Below are 13,045 nucleotides of genomic sequence, written 5' to 3' on the forward strand. Positions count from 1 at the left end.
CTCCTTGCCATTGAGTCCAGCCCAACCCCACCTGCGACAAGGGGAAGCAGAATGGAAGCCATGTTATCGGTTGCCGCAAGGCCTTCCCAAAAGCAGCACAAAAGAGCTATGTAAGCAAGTATTTTAGATCCATGTTAACTTATCTGTATTTATGCTTTCCTGCGCCCTAAGCAACAGAGGGACTATAAATACACAAATATTAACCAAAATATGAGGTAAGTCCAGCTCCCATCACGACCTCGGAGCCTTCTGCAGCCTGCATCCTTCCACTTGTCGATGCAACATTGGTAATTGCAACCTTTTCAATACCGTCTCATTTAGTGTATCCTGGTTTTCTCCCCAATGTTAATTGAGGATGTGGGCCCAAATCGACTTAATGTAAGGTTTCTTGCTGGCAATTAACGCAAATTATCATTTGTAGACTTAGATAATCGCAGGCTGTTATCCTCCTGGCAGTAATTCACATGCTCGTTTGCATAATTACCTCCCTTTCCCACACTTGGAAGCACGCCCTGTGTTTGCCGGTGGGAGGCGAAGCGGCTGGTGCCGCTTTTATCTGCCCGGCAAACGACCTGTCCCGCTGCGAGCCTCACAGATGGGTGTGCAGGTAATGATGCGCGGCGGTGCAGTATTCATGATGCGCCATCTCTCTCATAATCTGGCAACAGCCAAGCCTTGCCCCAGCTCGCCCCAGCATCCTGCCAGCCTCCAAAAGAGGCAGCATTCTTCCTGCTTGCATTAGGGAGGTGAGTGAGCAGAATCGGAGCGTTCGGGAAAATACAACTCCTCTGAAGGTGTTGGAAAGGGGCAGTTGAAGCTCCAGGGGACGGGCAAGGCCAGGGGCCACCCACAGAAACCCAGCGGTGCTGGCTTACTGCATTCCCACCCTGGTCCTCTTGCAAGGGGGGGAGCGCGAAGCAGCCTTGGCCGGGTACCCAGCCTCCTGTGCGAGCTGCCCAGGACCAAAGCCAGGCCCCTTTAGCTTCACTGACTCAACGGCGGCCGTGTGCCTTCCCTCTGTTCTCTGACCTACGATCCCTTCTAGCACGTTAGATCTGGAAGCCTGGTTCTCCGTGGAAAGAGCCTGGCTGAGTGACCGCCTGGTTTGAACAGGAAAGGGAAACCAGCGCAGGCCTGCAGCTCTGGGCCACTTACGGCAGAGACCGAGGCGCGGATGGAGCGCAGCGTGTTGGCTGCCTGGACACCCACATCCACTCGGGCAACCAGCCCAGAGCACAGGAAGCTGCCTGGCTCAGAACGAGAACGGCCACGTGTGCCGGAAGAGAACTGGCCCCGTCCCGGCTTGAACTAAGCCTGCCTCCCCGACTGCCGGGATGGCGCTGGGGCCCTTTTCATGCACTCGTTTGCGCACGTCAATTTATGTGCTTCGTTTCTCTCGGGCCGACTCCAGAGCTGCTTTCCCTCGTCCTGCTCTCCCTCAGCCAGCGGTTCTCTTACAGGTTTCATAATCCAGGTGATGCCGGGGTTCTTGCGGAACTCTTCCACAAACAAGTGGTACTCCGAGGGCATCTCAAAGGTCTTCGGGAAAAAGTCACACTTGGCGGCCTCCAGCTTCCCGGCGTCTCGCTCCAGCTGCTTCCGAAACCGCTTCAGGTTCTTCACGATGTAGTTCTTCCGGGTCAGCTGAACACACATCAAAGACCATCAGAACAGCCTCGTAAATGCGAATATAAAACCGCTTCAGCGCAGGAAGGTGCTGCACAGACGTGCCCTTAACTGGCTGTAATTCTGTAGGGCCTCCGTCTCCCACAAGTATCAGCTTCCATCAAGCTATCATGCGATGAATCTGGGACACGTTGCCGGGGCGGTGGCTGTTCTCCCAGAGCAATGGCCCCCCGCCCCCCCGCGTGAATGCCGTGCCATGCTTGCTTCAGCCGTCGCATTCTAGGATAACCACAAACCAGCCACCCTCTCCTGGCACCAGTCCCAAGTCCCATCTTTAATATGGGGATAAAGTCACTGCCTTTCTGTATACTATCATTATTTATTTGAAGTCATTCTAACTCCCTCTGTCTGCTCACAAGGTGACACACAAACTGCAAAATCACACTCTGCATTAGAAAATAGGAACAAGGTGACAAAAAGGGTATTGAACACAAACCACACGGCCACTGGGGCGAAAGGATCCAACTGACCGGGACAAAATGGACTCGGTGCAATCCTAGGGCCACAAGGCAGGGTGTGGGTGGCCACGGGAGGGGCTGAGCCCTCCGTTCCAGCCCCGGAAACACACTCGCACGTCAGAGCCGGGGCTCCACCCGCACAGCATCCCCCCGCTGCCCTCACAGCTGGCGCCGGAAGATGCACGCCAGCTGCAGCCCAGAGGAAAGCGCTCTGGCACTGGAGCTTGTGGGCAGGACGGGCAGCATCCAGGTGCTGCTTCAGCCCGTTTCCCTTGCGCTCTGGGGCAAAAGCTTCTGCCCGCTGAGATCAGCCATCCAAGGCAGGCGATCTTCGTCTCCACCCTCCTTGCACCCCCAGCAGGATGTCCCAGATCCCATCGACGTGATGCATCACCAAGATGCACAATTCAGAGCCAGCGTGCGCCTGCCTGCACTGGACATGTAATTTGTGCCACAGACGTGAGGTAAAATCTGATGCTTTGGTCTGCTGCTGAGACGGTTCCTGTTAGAGGGACGGAGAGAAGGCAGAGACCCCCCTCCCCCCTGCAGTCTTCTGTGTGTCCTCAAACTCTGCTCCTGAGGGTGAGGAGCCCTCCAGAGCAGGGTCACTGGGGCTGTGGGGAGCAGGAGAGGCCTCATGCAGCAGAAGCGCCTTCCACCGGTCCCGCTTCCACAAGTACAGGGGCCAGAGTCAGAGACACATTTTTTGAAACCAGGCCTGTTTTGAGCGAGAGAGGACCTCAGACATGGCGATTTCGCAGAGAGCCCTATGGAGCGGGTCACTTCCGATGCAACAAGCAAGCCCCCGGGAAAGCTGCAGACGCGCTCAGCCAGAGTTTGCGCTGCTCCACCCCGAAGCCCCGTGCCCCCGCCTGCTCCCCCTACCTCGTAGTGATTGCGGAAGTGGCTGATGCGCACGTGCTCGTCCATGTAGGTATGGTCAAAGTTCTCCTGCAGCCAGCGGACGTCGCACCAGTAGAAGTCCCACTCGCCTTCCCTGCCACGAAAGGTCAGACCGCATCCAGCTGGGCGCACACACAGCATGTCAGCGCCTCTTTTATGCTCTCACTGCACTTTTATGGGTTTGTTAATTAACTGGCTTAAAATGTCATAAACTTCCCGGGCCTTTAATTTTAAGAGCGAGTGCTGCTCCCAGGCCTGCTTCAATCTGAAAATATCAATTTTCCGGAACTATGATAACCGTACTGCTGCAGTGACGTGTTTATTGGAAACAATCAAAGCTGAGTGTACCGAATGCTCTTTGAAAAGAAATCATTTGGGTTAGTCTTCAAGGTGCAGCCTGACGCTTTTAATATATGTTTCAATGAAGACTAACAGGGCTCCTTTGTGGGGTTATCAAATTAGGGAACTCCCTGATAAAAGGTTGCTGGAGGTTGCAGGTGCTGGTGAGGCAGCCCCTTCCGCTCCGCTGCTCTCACGCTTTTTCCTCAGCCTGGGAATCCTGGCTCTGCGAGGGGAGGCAGGGGTGCGGCGGGGGCCCTCCAAGAGAGTTGGCTTTTTCACTCTTCCCTCCCCATTATTGTTTTTCATGTGTGTCATGTCTTTTTAGATTGCATGCCTGCAAGCACAGGCTATCTTGTAGGAATGTCCTGAACACGCATTCGTATATTCTGGCCTTCCCGACCATTTTACTGGCATGTTCTGGGCTGGAGTTGCAACTCTGCTGCTGGCTTTTTATCTGGTCTAGGCCAGATGCTTTATGCTGGTGTTAGTTTTTGCCATGTTTATTGTTTTTATGAACATTGCATGCTTTATTACCGTGTCATCATGTTGATGATTTTTTTATGGTTGAAAGCTGCTGTGTGAGGGCTCCTATCCTGAAAGGCAAACTAGAAATATTTTAAATAAACATGCTAGTTTTGTTGAATCTATGCAAATTGCTCTGGGAAAGTCTGTCTCTCAGAAATGGGATAAAAGTACTTTAAATAAATTCACAGCACTTCGTTTTCCAAGGATTTTTGGAGGAAGCTGTGAGAGTTAGGGTGGAATAACACCAATGCAAGGTTATCTCCCTGGAGGTCCCTCACTTCAGGGGAATCTGGAACAATCTGAAAATCACTAAGAAAAACTTAAGAGTCTGGGTAGATATGGATGTTCTGAAACAGAAAAAAGTTGACTATTAGCTTTATAGTAAATACTGCATTTGCTGAATTGCTCATTGCAAGGAATAAATCTTCCTGGAATGAAGGGATTGGGATATTGAAAACGTGCACTTTTCTGTGAGGCTTTGGTTAGACTAATAAAGTTATTACACAAATACCTGGAATTTTTTAATGCCTTACTAGAAATAAGTAATTTAGGAAAGCTCTCTCCTCATATTTCTTCATGTTATAGGACAAGCAGCTCTGTTAAATCACTTTTCTCTCTCACCTGGCAGCAATGTGATGGTAGATTATCTAATGGCCCCCTGAAGATTGTTCTTTAGGGGCCGCTATAGCAATTCAAGTTAGCCAAGACTTGCCTACTCCAGTTTCATTTTCAGACACAACAGGCAAAGTGGAATTTAGGCAGAGAGCCGTGTAACTCAGGGTGAAATCAATGGGGAGACCTCAAAGGGTTTGATCTTTGCAGTCTTAGGCCACAAACCTCTCTAGTCCTGCCAAAGTTGCCTTTGCAACAAGCAGTGGTCCCTTGTTAAAACAGAAACTCAACCTTGGGCAGCTGGAGATGGCAGAAAGGGTGACTGTCTACCCACTGGAATCAAGCTTTCGATCTGAGAGGGCCAAGCAGCCTCTGCAAACTCTGAATTTGACTGAAGCCCTGAGGAGGGGGGAGTTTCACCCCTTCCCCGTGGGCCAAAGTCTGCATTCAAAAGAATATGAACTCTGAACAGCTTTCCCAGCTCCAGAAGAAGGAACACTGAATGCCCTCTCCTTACTTTGAATAAAGAAGCTCTGTGCCTGTGTGAAGTAACACTTGTAGAAAGTCGCAATCATGGTGAAACTGTTCCGCACGGTGAACGGAAGGGGAGGGAAGGGCAAAGCACACCTTCCTGTGGTCCTGCTGCTCCACCCACCTTCCCCGGCTGCCTTTCCTGTCTTTCAGAAAAGGTTCAGTCCAGGTCCTCTGTGATCACATGGCCTTCAACTGGTCTGTAAGAAGGCAGCCTTTCGGTGGAGTGAGTTTTACTCATGACAGTGCTCCAGGACCCCACTCTAGAAAAGGGAGTACGGCAGAGAGTGTCTCTGGCCATGTGCCAAATGTCCAGCCTTCAGCAACAAAGGCATCCATTCACAGTAAGGAGCAGGGTATGTCCGAGTGAATCTCAGCCCAGGAATGAGCTTTCGGTCCTTGTCCTTCCACACAAAATCCCAAGCCTACTTCACACTGCAAGCTTTCTCTGCTCCAGCATCCTGACTTGAGAGTGACGCAGGGGAGGAGCTGTTAAACAGCTGGGAGTAGAACTGCTCTGGTATCTACTGTGAATCACCTAGAGATTGACGAATAGGTTCGAATCCAACTTCTGACCATGCCTGCTTCAGCCTCCCCCTCAGGAGCAAACCCCGGTGTATTTTCTTAGCAGCGTTTCTCCGTACATGGGAAATCTGTGGGAACCTTTTGAGTGAGGAAAGCACCACGGCTTGTAACGCTCCATTAGGCATGGGATCCATTAACTCATCGATCTGAGAGAGGAGCCTCACATTCACCTTGGGCAGGAGAATCTTAGGGCGCTGACCTATTAAACCCAGACACATGTCCTTTCTCTCTGTCACAGCCCGGATGAAGAGAGGAAAGCCTGCCCTGATCTCCCAAATGTGCTGTCTGCCATTCCCTTCACCAGTAAGAACGCAGGTCTTACTCTTTCACTTCGACCCATCCTGGCCGTTGCCGGAGGACGTCTGAAATGGTGTTCGTGAGGGCACACTTGAATCGGATGCAAGCTCGGGGTTCTCTGTAAAAAAAAAAAATTAATTTTTAAAAACATCCCACCGCACACAGGACTGTGAATGCGCCACGAATATTGCAAACAAGCCACTTAATCACCTTCAGAGTAATCTTGCCAATTAAATTGCTTATTATTTTATGAAATTTCCTTATCTTGCCTTTCGGTTCAACAACAGGCTTGAAGATGGCTGACAATGAGGGGAACGGAACTCTATGAAGATGCTTTTCAAGAGGAGCGGTGGACGGCTGGCAACAGCTATGCGGGGAGGAACACGGAAAACATCTCGCCCCCCGGCCTTATTTCTTGCTCTTGTGGCGGTTCCCATCGCTGCACTTCATGGTTCTGAAACCTCCGGACACACTGTGCCCGCACTCCAGAAGCAGTGTGAGCAGAAAGGCCTCTGTGCTCTACCAACCAATCGCAGCTTTCTAGCAGTTTAGCTGCCTCAGCGTCTCCCCAGGAATTCTGCGCCTCCTACCAAAGCGTGCGATTCCTCATTCACGCTGCGCTTTTGAACCATAAAGCACTTCATGCTATTCTGGCACACGGGTTTCTGAAAACCATTCTTGGTTCACTGGACTGCACTGGCTGCCACAATCCTTCCTCGGTTATACTTCTCACGAGCAACATGGGCTCCAAAAGGAATCCTCGAGATGAAAGGACAAGTGTTCCCCTCAAGCTAGCATTAATATTGATTGATTTATTACAGTGGTTTAAAGCTGCCCATCAGCATCGTGCTCAGCTTGGCCCAAGAGAGCTACACAGTATGGCCTTGACCCAAAGCCTTTTGGAGTGGTGATTACCAAAGGGGAGAGCAGCACAGTTCCGAAGCACTTCTGTTTCAGAAGAGGTGCAACAGGCAGAAGTAGGGGGTAACGTCTGAGCAACACCAATCTAAAATTCCTGTTGGTGCCCACGGAAGGAGTTTTACGCGTGGTTCTCTGGATCCAAGCAGTATCTCCATTTGCAAGGCCTTTCCCGGGAGCCACTGCTGGAATTTCCAAGTAGGACTTGAAAAGATGCCTGTCTGAATCTCTGACTGTTGCAACCAGGCAGAGCAGTGGCTGCTAAGCTAGATGGAGCCAGGGCTTGCCTCACATAAGGCAGCTTCCAATGTCCCATTAAGATTGAGTGATATCTTCCACAGCATTTATATGGATGGTTCCAGAGCTACAGCAGTTCTACTTAGTTTCACTCCAAGGCTGGTAGGCAGTGATGCACTTATGGTGAGTAAAAACTGCCTACAGGTGATTAGGGGAAAAAAATCTTTACAAAAAGCTGTGTGCGCGCCCGCGCGCGCTCTCTCTCTCTCTCTCAGGTAACACAAGACTGACAAATTAGGAACGTATATGGAAAGACAGGACAGTAATAACTTTATTCTATAGGGCAATCATTTCCATGGGGTTTATTCTGGCTTATTCCTGTGAAATACTTGACAGTACTGGGCAAACAGGCCTATCTGAAACTTCTGCATATTTTTCTACGGTCTGCATTATATTTCAGCTTTGCTTTTCCTGCATCAAAAGATTTAGAAGTTGCTGTTCTGCCTGAAGAGATCCACATTTCTGCAGTGGATTCATAAAATTACCTTCCTGTTCTCTCATTCCTAAAGAAAAGAGTAAGGTAAAGAAAAAGGATATAGCAGTATGAAAAATTACTGTGGTTCTACCACTGCAGTGGAATTAGTTCTGACTTTGCTGCTCGCTTTTTCCCTCCCCCATCCCTTTCTCTTCCTCCTCCTTCCCTTCCTTCCTCTCTTTGCCACCTGGCGCTCGCCTGCTGCCCATGGGCGCCCCCTTGCCACCTGAGGATGACGTGGGACTTCCAGGTTTGCTCATTTGTAAGTAGGGGTGTTCTTAACTTGGACATTTGTCACTGGGGCACTGGGTGCATTCTATGAGGGGGAGGGAGAAACATCACTCACCTTTCTTTCAGCTTTTGGTAACCATAAGGCCCTTTATAGTTTATGTTCTGCAATGAGATAATTGGAGAAGCAAGTGATTTAAGATTGTAAAATAAGAAAAACACCCCAAAGCACTCCTTCTCTGAAAAATGGCAGGATCCCCTAAAATGTAATACAAGGAATAGGGCATCAGAAACAAGCTTTCCATGCAGGTCTGGAGGCGCTAGCTTTTAGGAACTTGATAGTGATGTTTAACCCTTTGCGATATTCTACACAGCTCTGCTTCTCATGTCAGTCATTCCCGAAAAGAAAGTACAGTGGTGACAAGGTGATGCTTGGATGTAAGGTCTTTGTTTTCCTACTAAGGATAATCACAGGTTTAGAAAACCCAGTCGCATCCTCTTTGTCCTGGCAGTAGGGGGTGCTTTGGTGCAGATACAGATACAGAGTGAATCAGTGGGGGTGTTTATTGATTTGTTTATCTGCAAAGCTGTTTAAAATGGTAATTTACCTCATCCTTATGATATACTGCCATCTTCATTTGGGTGGCCTCAAAAAGTACCATCATGGAAATGTAATATGCATCTTTAGCTGGTTAATTAATTTATAAATTGGTGGAACATCAGGCAGTTAATTGGCTGAAAAATCTGCAATGTGTTGGCAGTACACTTGTTTACTCATCCAACTATGAAAATAAAAGATACAGTAAAAAAAAGAAAAGAATTCCCCTTCATCTTGCTAAAGAACATGCTGCTCCCAACACAAACACACACCACACACACACACACACTTTAAGCAGGGCTGTATATCATTGTGAAGAGCTGGAATAATCCAGCCCAACAGAGCCGACCAGGGCTCCGCATTCTCATCACAGAAGCTGCTGCTGCACTTTCCACGGACGTCAGCAAAGTCCTTCTGTTGGACCAATGGTCTGCGCTGTAGGACCACAAGGACCTCCATCCCAAGCGCTAGCATGGGCTGCGGAGAGTCTTTCAAGTGCAAGGAGGCTTGGTGGCCAGACGCTCTCCGCTACAGGCTGGAGGCCGGACAATTGCTTCCTGCTCCGCCCGTTTCTGGCACAGAGGCCCTGCAAATGGTCAGAGCAGACTCAGAGCACCCTGGCTGGAGACGGGTCAGTGCTCAATGTGCTCAACAGCCTTTGGCTCAAGCATTGCCCAGACAGCTCACGGCATCAGCACAGCAAAGAATTTCCCCAAGACCGTATCCTAAGGACATAATTATCCTCCTGTCTGTCACATATATGTTCATTGCGCCTCACTTGTGCTTTTGGTACACTGATAATCCATTTTCTGAGTATCGCGGAATCATAGAATAGTCAAGTTGGAAGGTGCCAGGAGGCCACTGGATCCAGGCCCCTGCTGAGTGCAGGACTCCCAGTTAAACCATCCCTCTCGGAGGGCTGTCCAGGTGCGTCCAGGGTGCCTCCAGCACCCTCACAGCCATTCTAGGTCATCGGTTCCATGGTCGCACTGCTCTAAGTGTCAGGGAATTTTTCCTGGTACCGAAATCGCTGTGCTCTGCAGCTGAGGACAAAGGGCACAGCCTCCTCCCGCAGCCTGGTCATACACTTGTTGGGGCTGCTGAATGCAAAGTGATTTTCACACCCACCCGTAGTGTGTTTTGCACAAGGGGCGACACTGAATCCTTCTGTGGCTGACAGAAAGGTGTGACGTTGACACGCACGCCAGCTGCCCCATCTTACCGCAAAGTTCCTCTGTTCGGCTCCCTCTGCTGAGCCTCACCAGTTTTTCCCGACCTGGTGCCCTCTACATTTTTAGATTACAACCCCCATCATCCTCAAACAGTGGACATGCTGCCTGGAGGTGCAGACTGAGCTGCTGAAAAGGCACCCGAGCCAATGTTGGTTGCCTGAGTGGGCCAAGCTCCCCACCTTGGGATCTGGGAGGGAGTGGAGTCTCGGGGTGCAGGGTGTCTGCATCTGCGTGGAAGCATATTCATGCAGGGGAAGCCTTAAGGGCCAAACCAGACGTAGAAAATCTCTGATTGCCCACGATTTTAAAAAATGGCAGCCACTCCGCCCTCCTCACTAAGGTTATTTGCCCTTTGGAAGCCCTGCTGGATGAGACCGAGGGTCCCTGCAAGCCAGCACTGCTCACAGCGGCCACTCAGCTCCCACGGGATCCCACACGCCGGACCTGCGGGGAGCAACGTCTTCCTGCTCATGCTCCCCATCAGCATGGAAGGATACAAGGGCACCCTTCCTCCGATCTGGAGGTGGCATACAGCCAGAAGGACTAGTAGCCATGGTAGCCTTCTCCTTCATGATTTTGCCCACTCCCCCTTTAAAGCTACCCAAATCACTGCACTGCAGCAGCTAAGAGCTTCCTTCTACCTGTCCTGAATCTCCCACCTGTCAGCTTTTGGGGATGACCCAGGATCAAATATTATGAGGGAGAAAAATCTCCCCCTATCTACTTTTCCACATCACCTGTGATTTTGTACACTTTGTACAACGTTGTCCTTCCTCGCCTTTTTACTAAGCCAAACTGTTCCAGTGCGGCAGCCTTCCCTCATGGGGGAGCTGCTCCAGCCCTTTGCTCGTTCCAGAAAGTTCCCTTTCCGCCCCTTCCCCCGCTTTACAGTGTCCTTTGCCAGGCGCAGTCGGCAGAACCGGGCAGTGTTTTAGGTGTGGACAGACTTATCTTCAGAACTAGAGCTTTTCACTGGACAAGTCAATTCTGCCCGTTAGTGCCCCGCGTGTGCATGGGACGGGCAGGCAGGGTTGCTCCTCCTGACCCAACCAGCAAGAATTTGGGCGGTCTGGTTGCAGAGGGCGAGTGGAGGAGCTGCCAGGTGTGTCCTTCCCCAGGACACACCTCCCGTTTCAAGACCTAAGCAGGGCTTGAGCAGGAAGAGGCATGGGGTGGCCGGAGAGCCAAAGGGCCCGTGCAGTTCCTGGCTTGGCTGTGGCTTGGCTCTTGCCTGGGTTCACATGACACACAAAGCCAGGGAGGGTCTCCTACACCCTAGAACGAATGATATATATCCATGCTGAGGGCAGGATTGTCACTCTGTCCAACTGGCTCAACACGGTTACGTCTCACAGTAGGTCCTAGGAAGCACCCTTTAGGACCAAACTCAGGATTGCTATGGTGATGGAACTGACGGGCGATCCTGGATTCAATTCTAAATGGTGTTGCAAGGCAAACAACAGATCAGAAGAGTGCAATTCAAACTGGCAAAACAAAATATGGGAAATGGTGAACGTTTCTCTTCCCTCGTTGCTGTGGCCCCAACCACCCCCTCACGTACACGTACCACATGTGGCCACCAATATGTTTAAAAGAAAATTCTGACCACAAATCTCCAGCTGCTGAGATTACGTATGGTCCGAACTGTTCAGAACACACTGTTACAGAATACTGGGGGCACTTATGTTTTTCCCAGTATGTCTAGAACGAAAAGAACAAACACTCTTATGCTTTTAAATCCCTGGAGGCCATGATATGCTTAATAACAGGATATGGTCATGTGGAGAGGAGAGGAGAGAGGAGAATCTTCAGGCCTCATGAGATGTTTCTCCGTAAGAACTGGGGGTGCAGATACGATCCCTTTCCATCTGTGCAATGCTGGAGGGAATCCATCTAAATGATAAAATAAATGTACTTTCTTGGATGTACCACGGGACCATATGGAGGGACCTCACTTTCTGGCTTGATTGCTATGATACTGGGAACCATTTGGAAGTAACAGAAATCAATGGCACTCCCAGTATTGGCAGATACAGGACAATCAGGAAGGGGCAGAGATCAATTTCACATTAACCCTGGACTGTTCTTTGTGATGCACATTGATGGGCAGGTGGATCCCCCCCCTTTTTGCTGCCTATGCCCGTAATTTCTCCACCTGTCCACCCCACACACTCTTAATTTTTGGTAGGTATCAGCTACATACATTGATCATAGTCGTCAGAAGGTAGGACTGGGGCCCAGGAGATCTGGGTTCAAATCCCCATTCAGCCATGAAATCCATTGTGTGACTTTGGGCCAGTCAGTGCATTCTACCTCACAGGGTTGCTGTAAGGATACAACGGGGAGGAAGGCCATGAAAACTACATTCAGTTCCTTGGAGGTAATGGGTGAGGTAAATATAACCATAAAAAGAAAGACACTCATGTCCATCACATTTCTGAGACAGAAAAAGTGAGCAGCTGGAGAATTATGAGCACAGCATCCTCTTAATTTAGTTTTCATCCTGCTGGGCTGTGGATGAACTCTGCTTGAGTTCTTAGCAATCTGCCTTCTCCTACCTGATGCTCCCCAGATACGTGGAACTGCAGCTCCCATCCTCCCCAGCATGGCCAAACACACTAGTCCCCAGATCGGGCTGCTGTGCCAGCTGGGGAGAATGGGGGTTGCAGTCCAGCACCTCCGGGAGGCACCAGGGTGAAAAAGTCTGTTATCACCTACCCAAGCCCCTCTTCACGTTCTCCCCCACTCCTTTTACAAATTGCAAACTGATTAATTGCCTTTTTCTGTACGCGCCCCCCGCACGAGTCTCTTCTCCCCACGGGGTATCAGCCCCCGCCGTAGAGCAGCCTTCCCCAGCCGGGGCCTTCCAGAGGGGCTGGACTACAACCCCCAGTATCCCCAGCTGCTGGGAGTTGCAGGGCTGCCACCGCACCTCGACGGCGTCGCTCCCCCCCCCCCCCCCGCGGCCCCGGCGCCCCACCTTGTTCTTGGCCATGGCACGCTCGGCCTCCGCCGCCCTCGGCGCGTCCCGTCTCCACGGCAACCGGAGCAGGCCCGGGTGGGCGGAGCCTCGGGAGGCGGGCCCGGGAGGGGCGGGCCCGGCGGGGCGGGGCCTGGCAGGCCCTGGGGGCGGGGCGTGGGCGGGCCAAGCGCGGCTCTGGGCGTGGGAGTGCTGCCCGCCGCTCTCTGCCCCGGTCGCCTCTTCGCTCTCTCTCGTGAGCGTGTTCCTGCAGGGACCTCCTCCCCGATTTCTCCTCACCACAGCCCTGCGAGGTGGGTCAGGCTGAGAGTCGGGGGCTGGCTCAAAGTCCCCTCCTCCCCCCCCCTCCTCCTCATCACATCGCATTTATATCCTGCC

At 51.2% G+C, this 13,045-nt stretch overlaps 1 protein-coding gene across 1 annotated transcript in view; it reads right to left on the minus strand.

Annotated features, from left to right (window-relative positions):
* The window catches only part of TTLL9 (tubulin tyrosine ligase like 9), a 29,196-nt gene extending 16,514 nt beyond the window's left edge, over nt 1-12,682 (minus strand). Inside the window, exons 1-5 of the mRNA XM_044455464.1 lie at nt 12,668-12,682; nt 7,976-8,022; nt 5,965-6,057; nt 3,030-3,141; nt 1,459-1,644 (exon numbers count right to left, since the gene is read on the minus strand). Coding sequence (XP_044311399.1) covers nt 1,459-1,644; nt 3,030-3,141; nt 5,965-6,057; nt 7,976-8,022; nt 12,668-12,682 — 453 coding nt within the window. The remainder of the gene's footprint in view (nt 1-1,458; nt 1,645-3,029; nt 3,142-5,964; nt 6,058-7,975; nt 8,023-12,667) is intronic.
* Nucleotides 12,683-13,045: the final 363 nt, after the last annotated feature.

Source organism: Varanus komodoensis, unplaced genomic scaffold (genome assembly GCF_004798865.1).
Source record: "Varanus komodoensis strain SLA01 unplaced genomic scaffold, ASM479886v1 scaffold8, whole genome shotgun sequence".
NCBI classification, from domain to species: domain Eukaryota; kingdom Metazoa; phylum Chordata; class Lepidosauria; order Squamata; family Varanidae; genus Varanus; species Varanus komodoensis.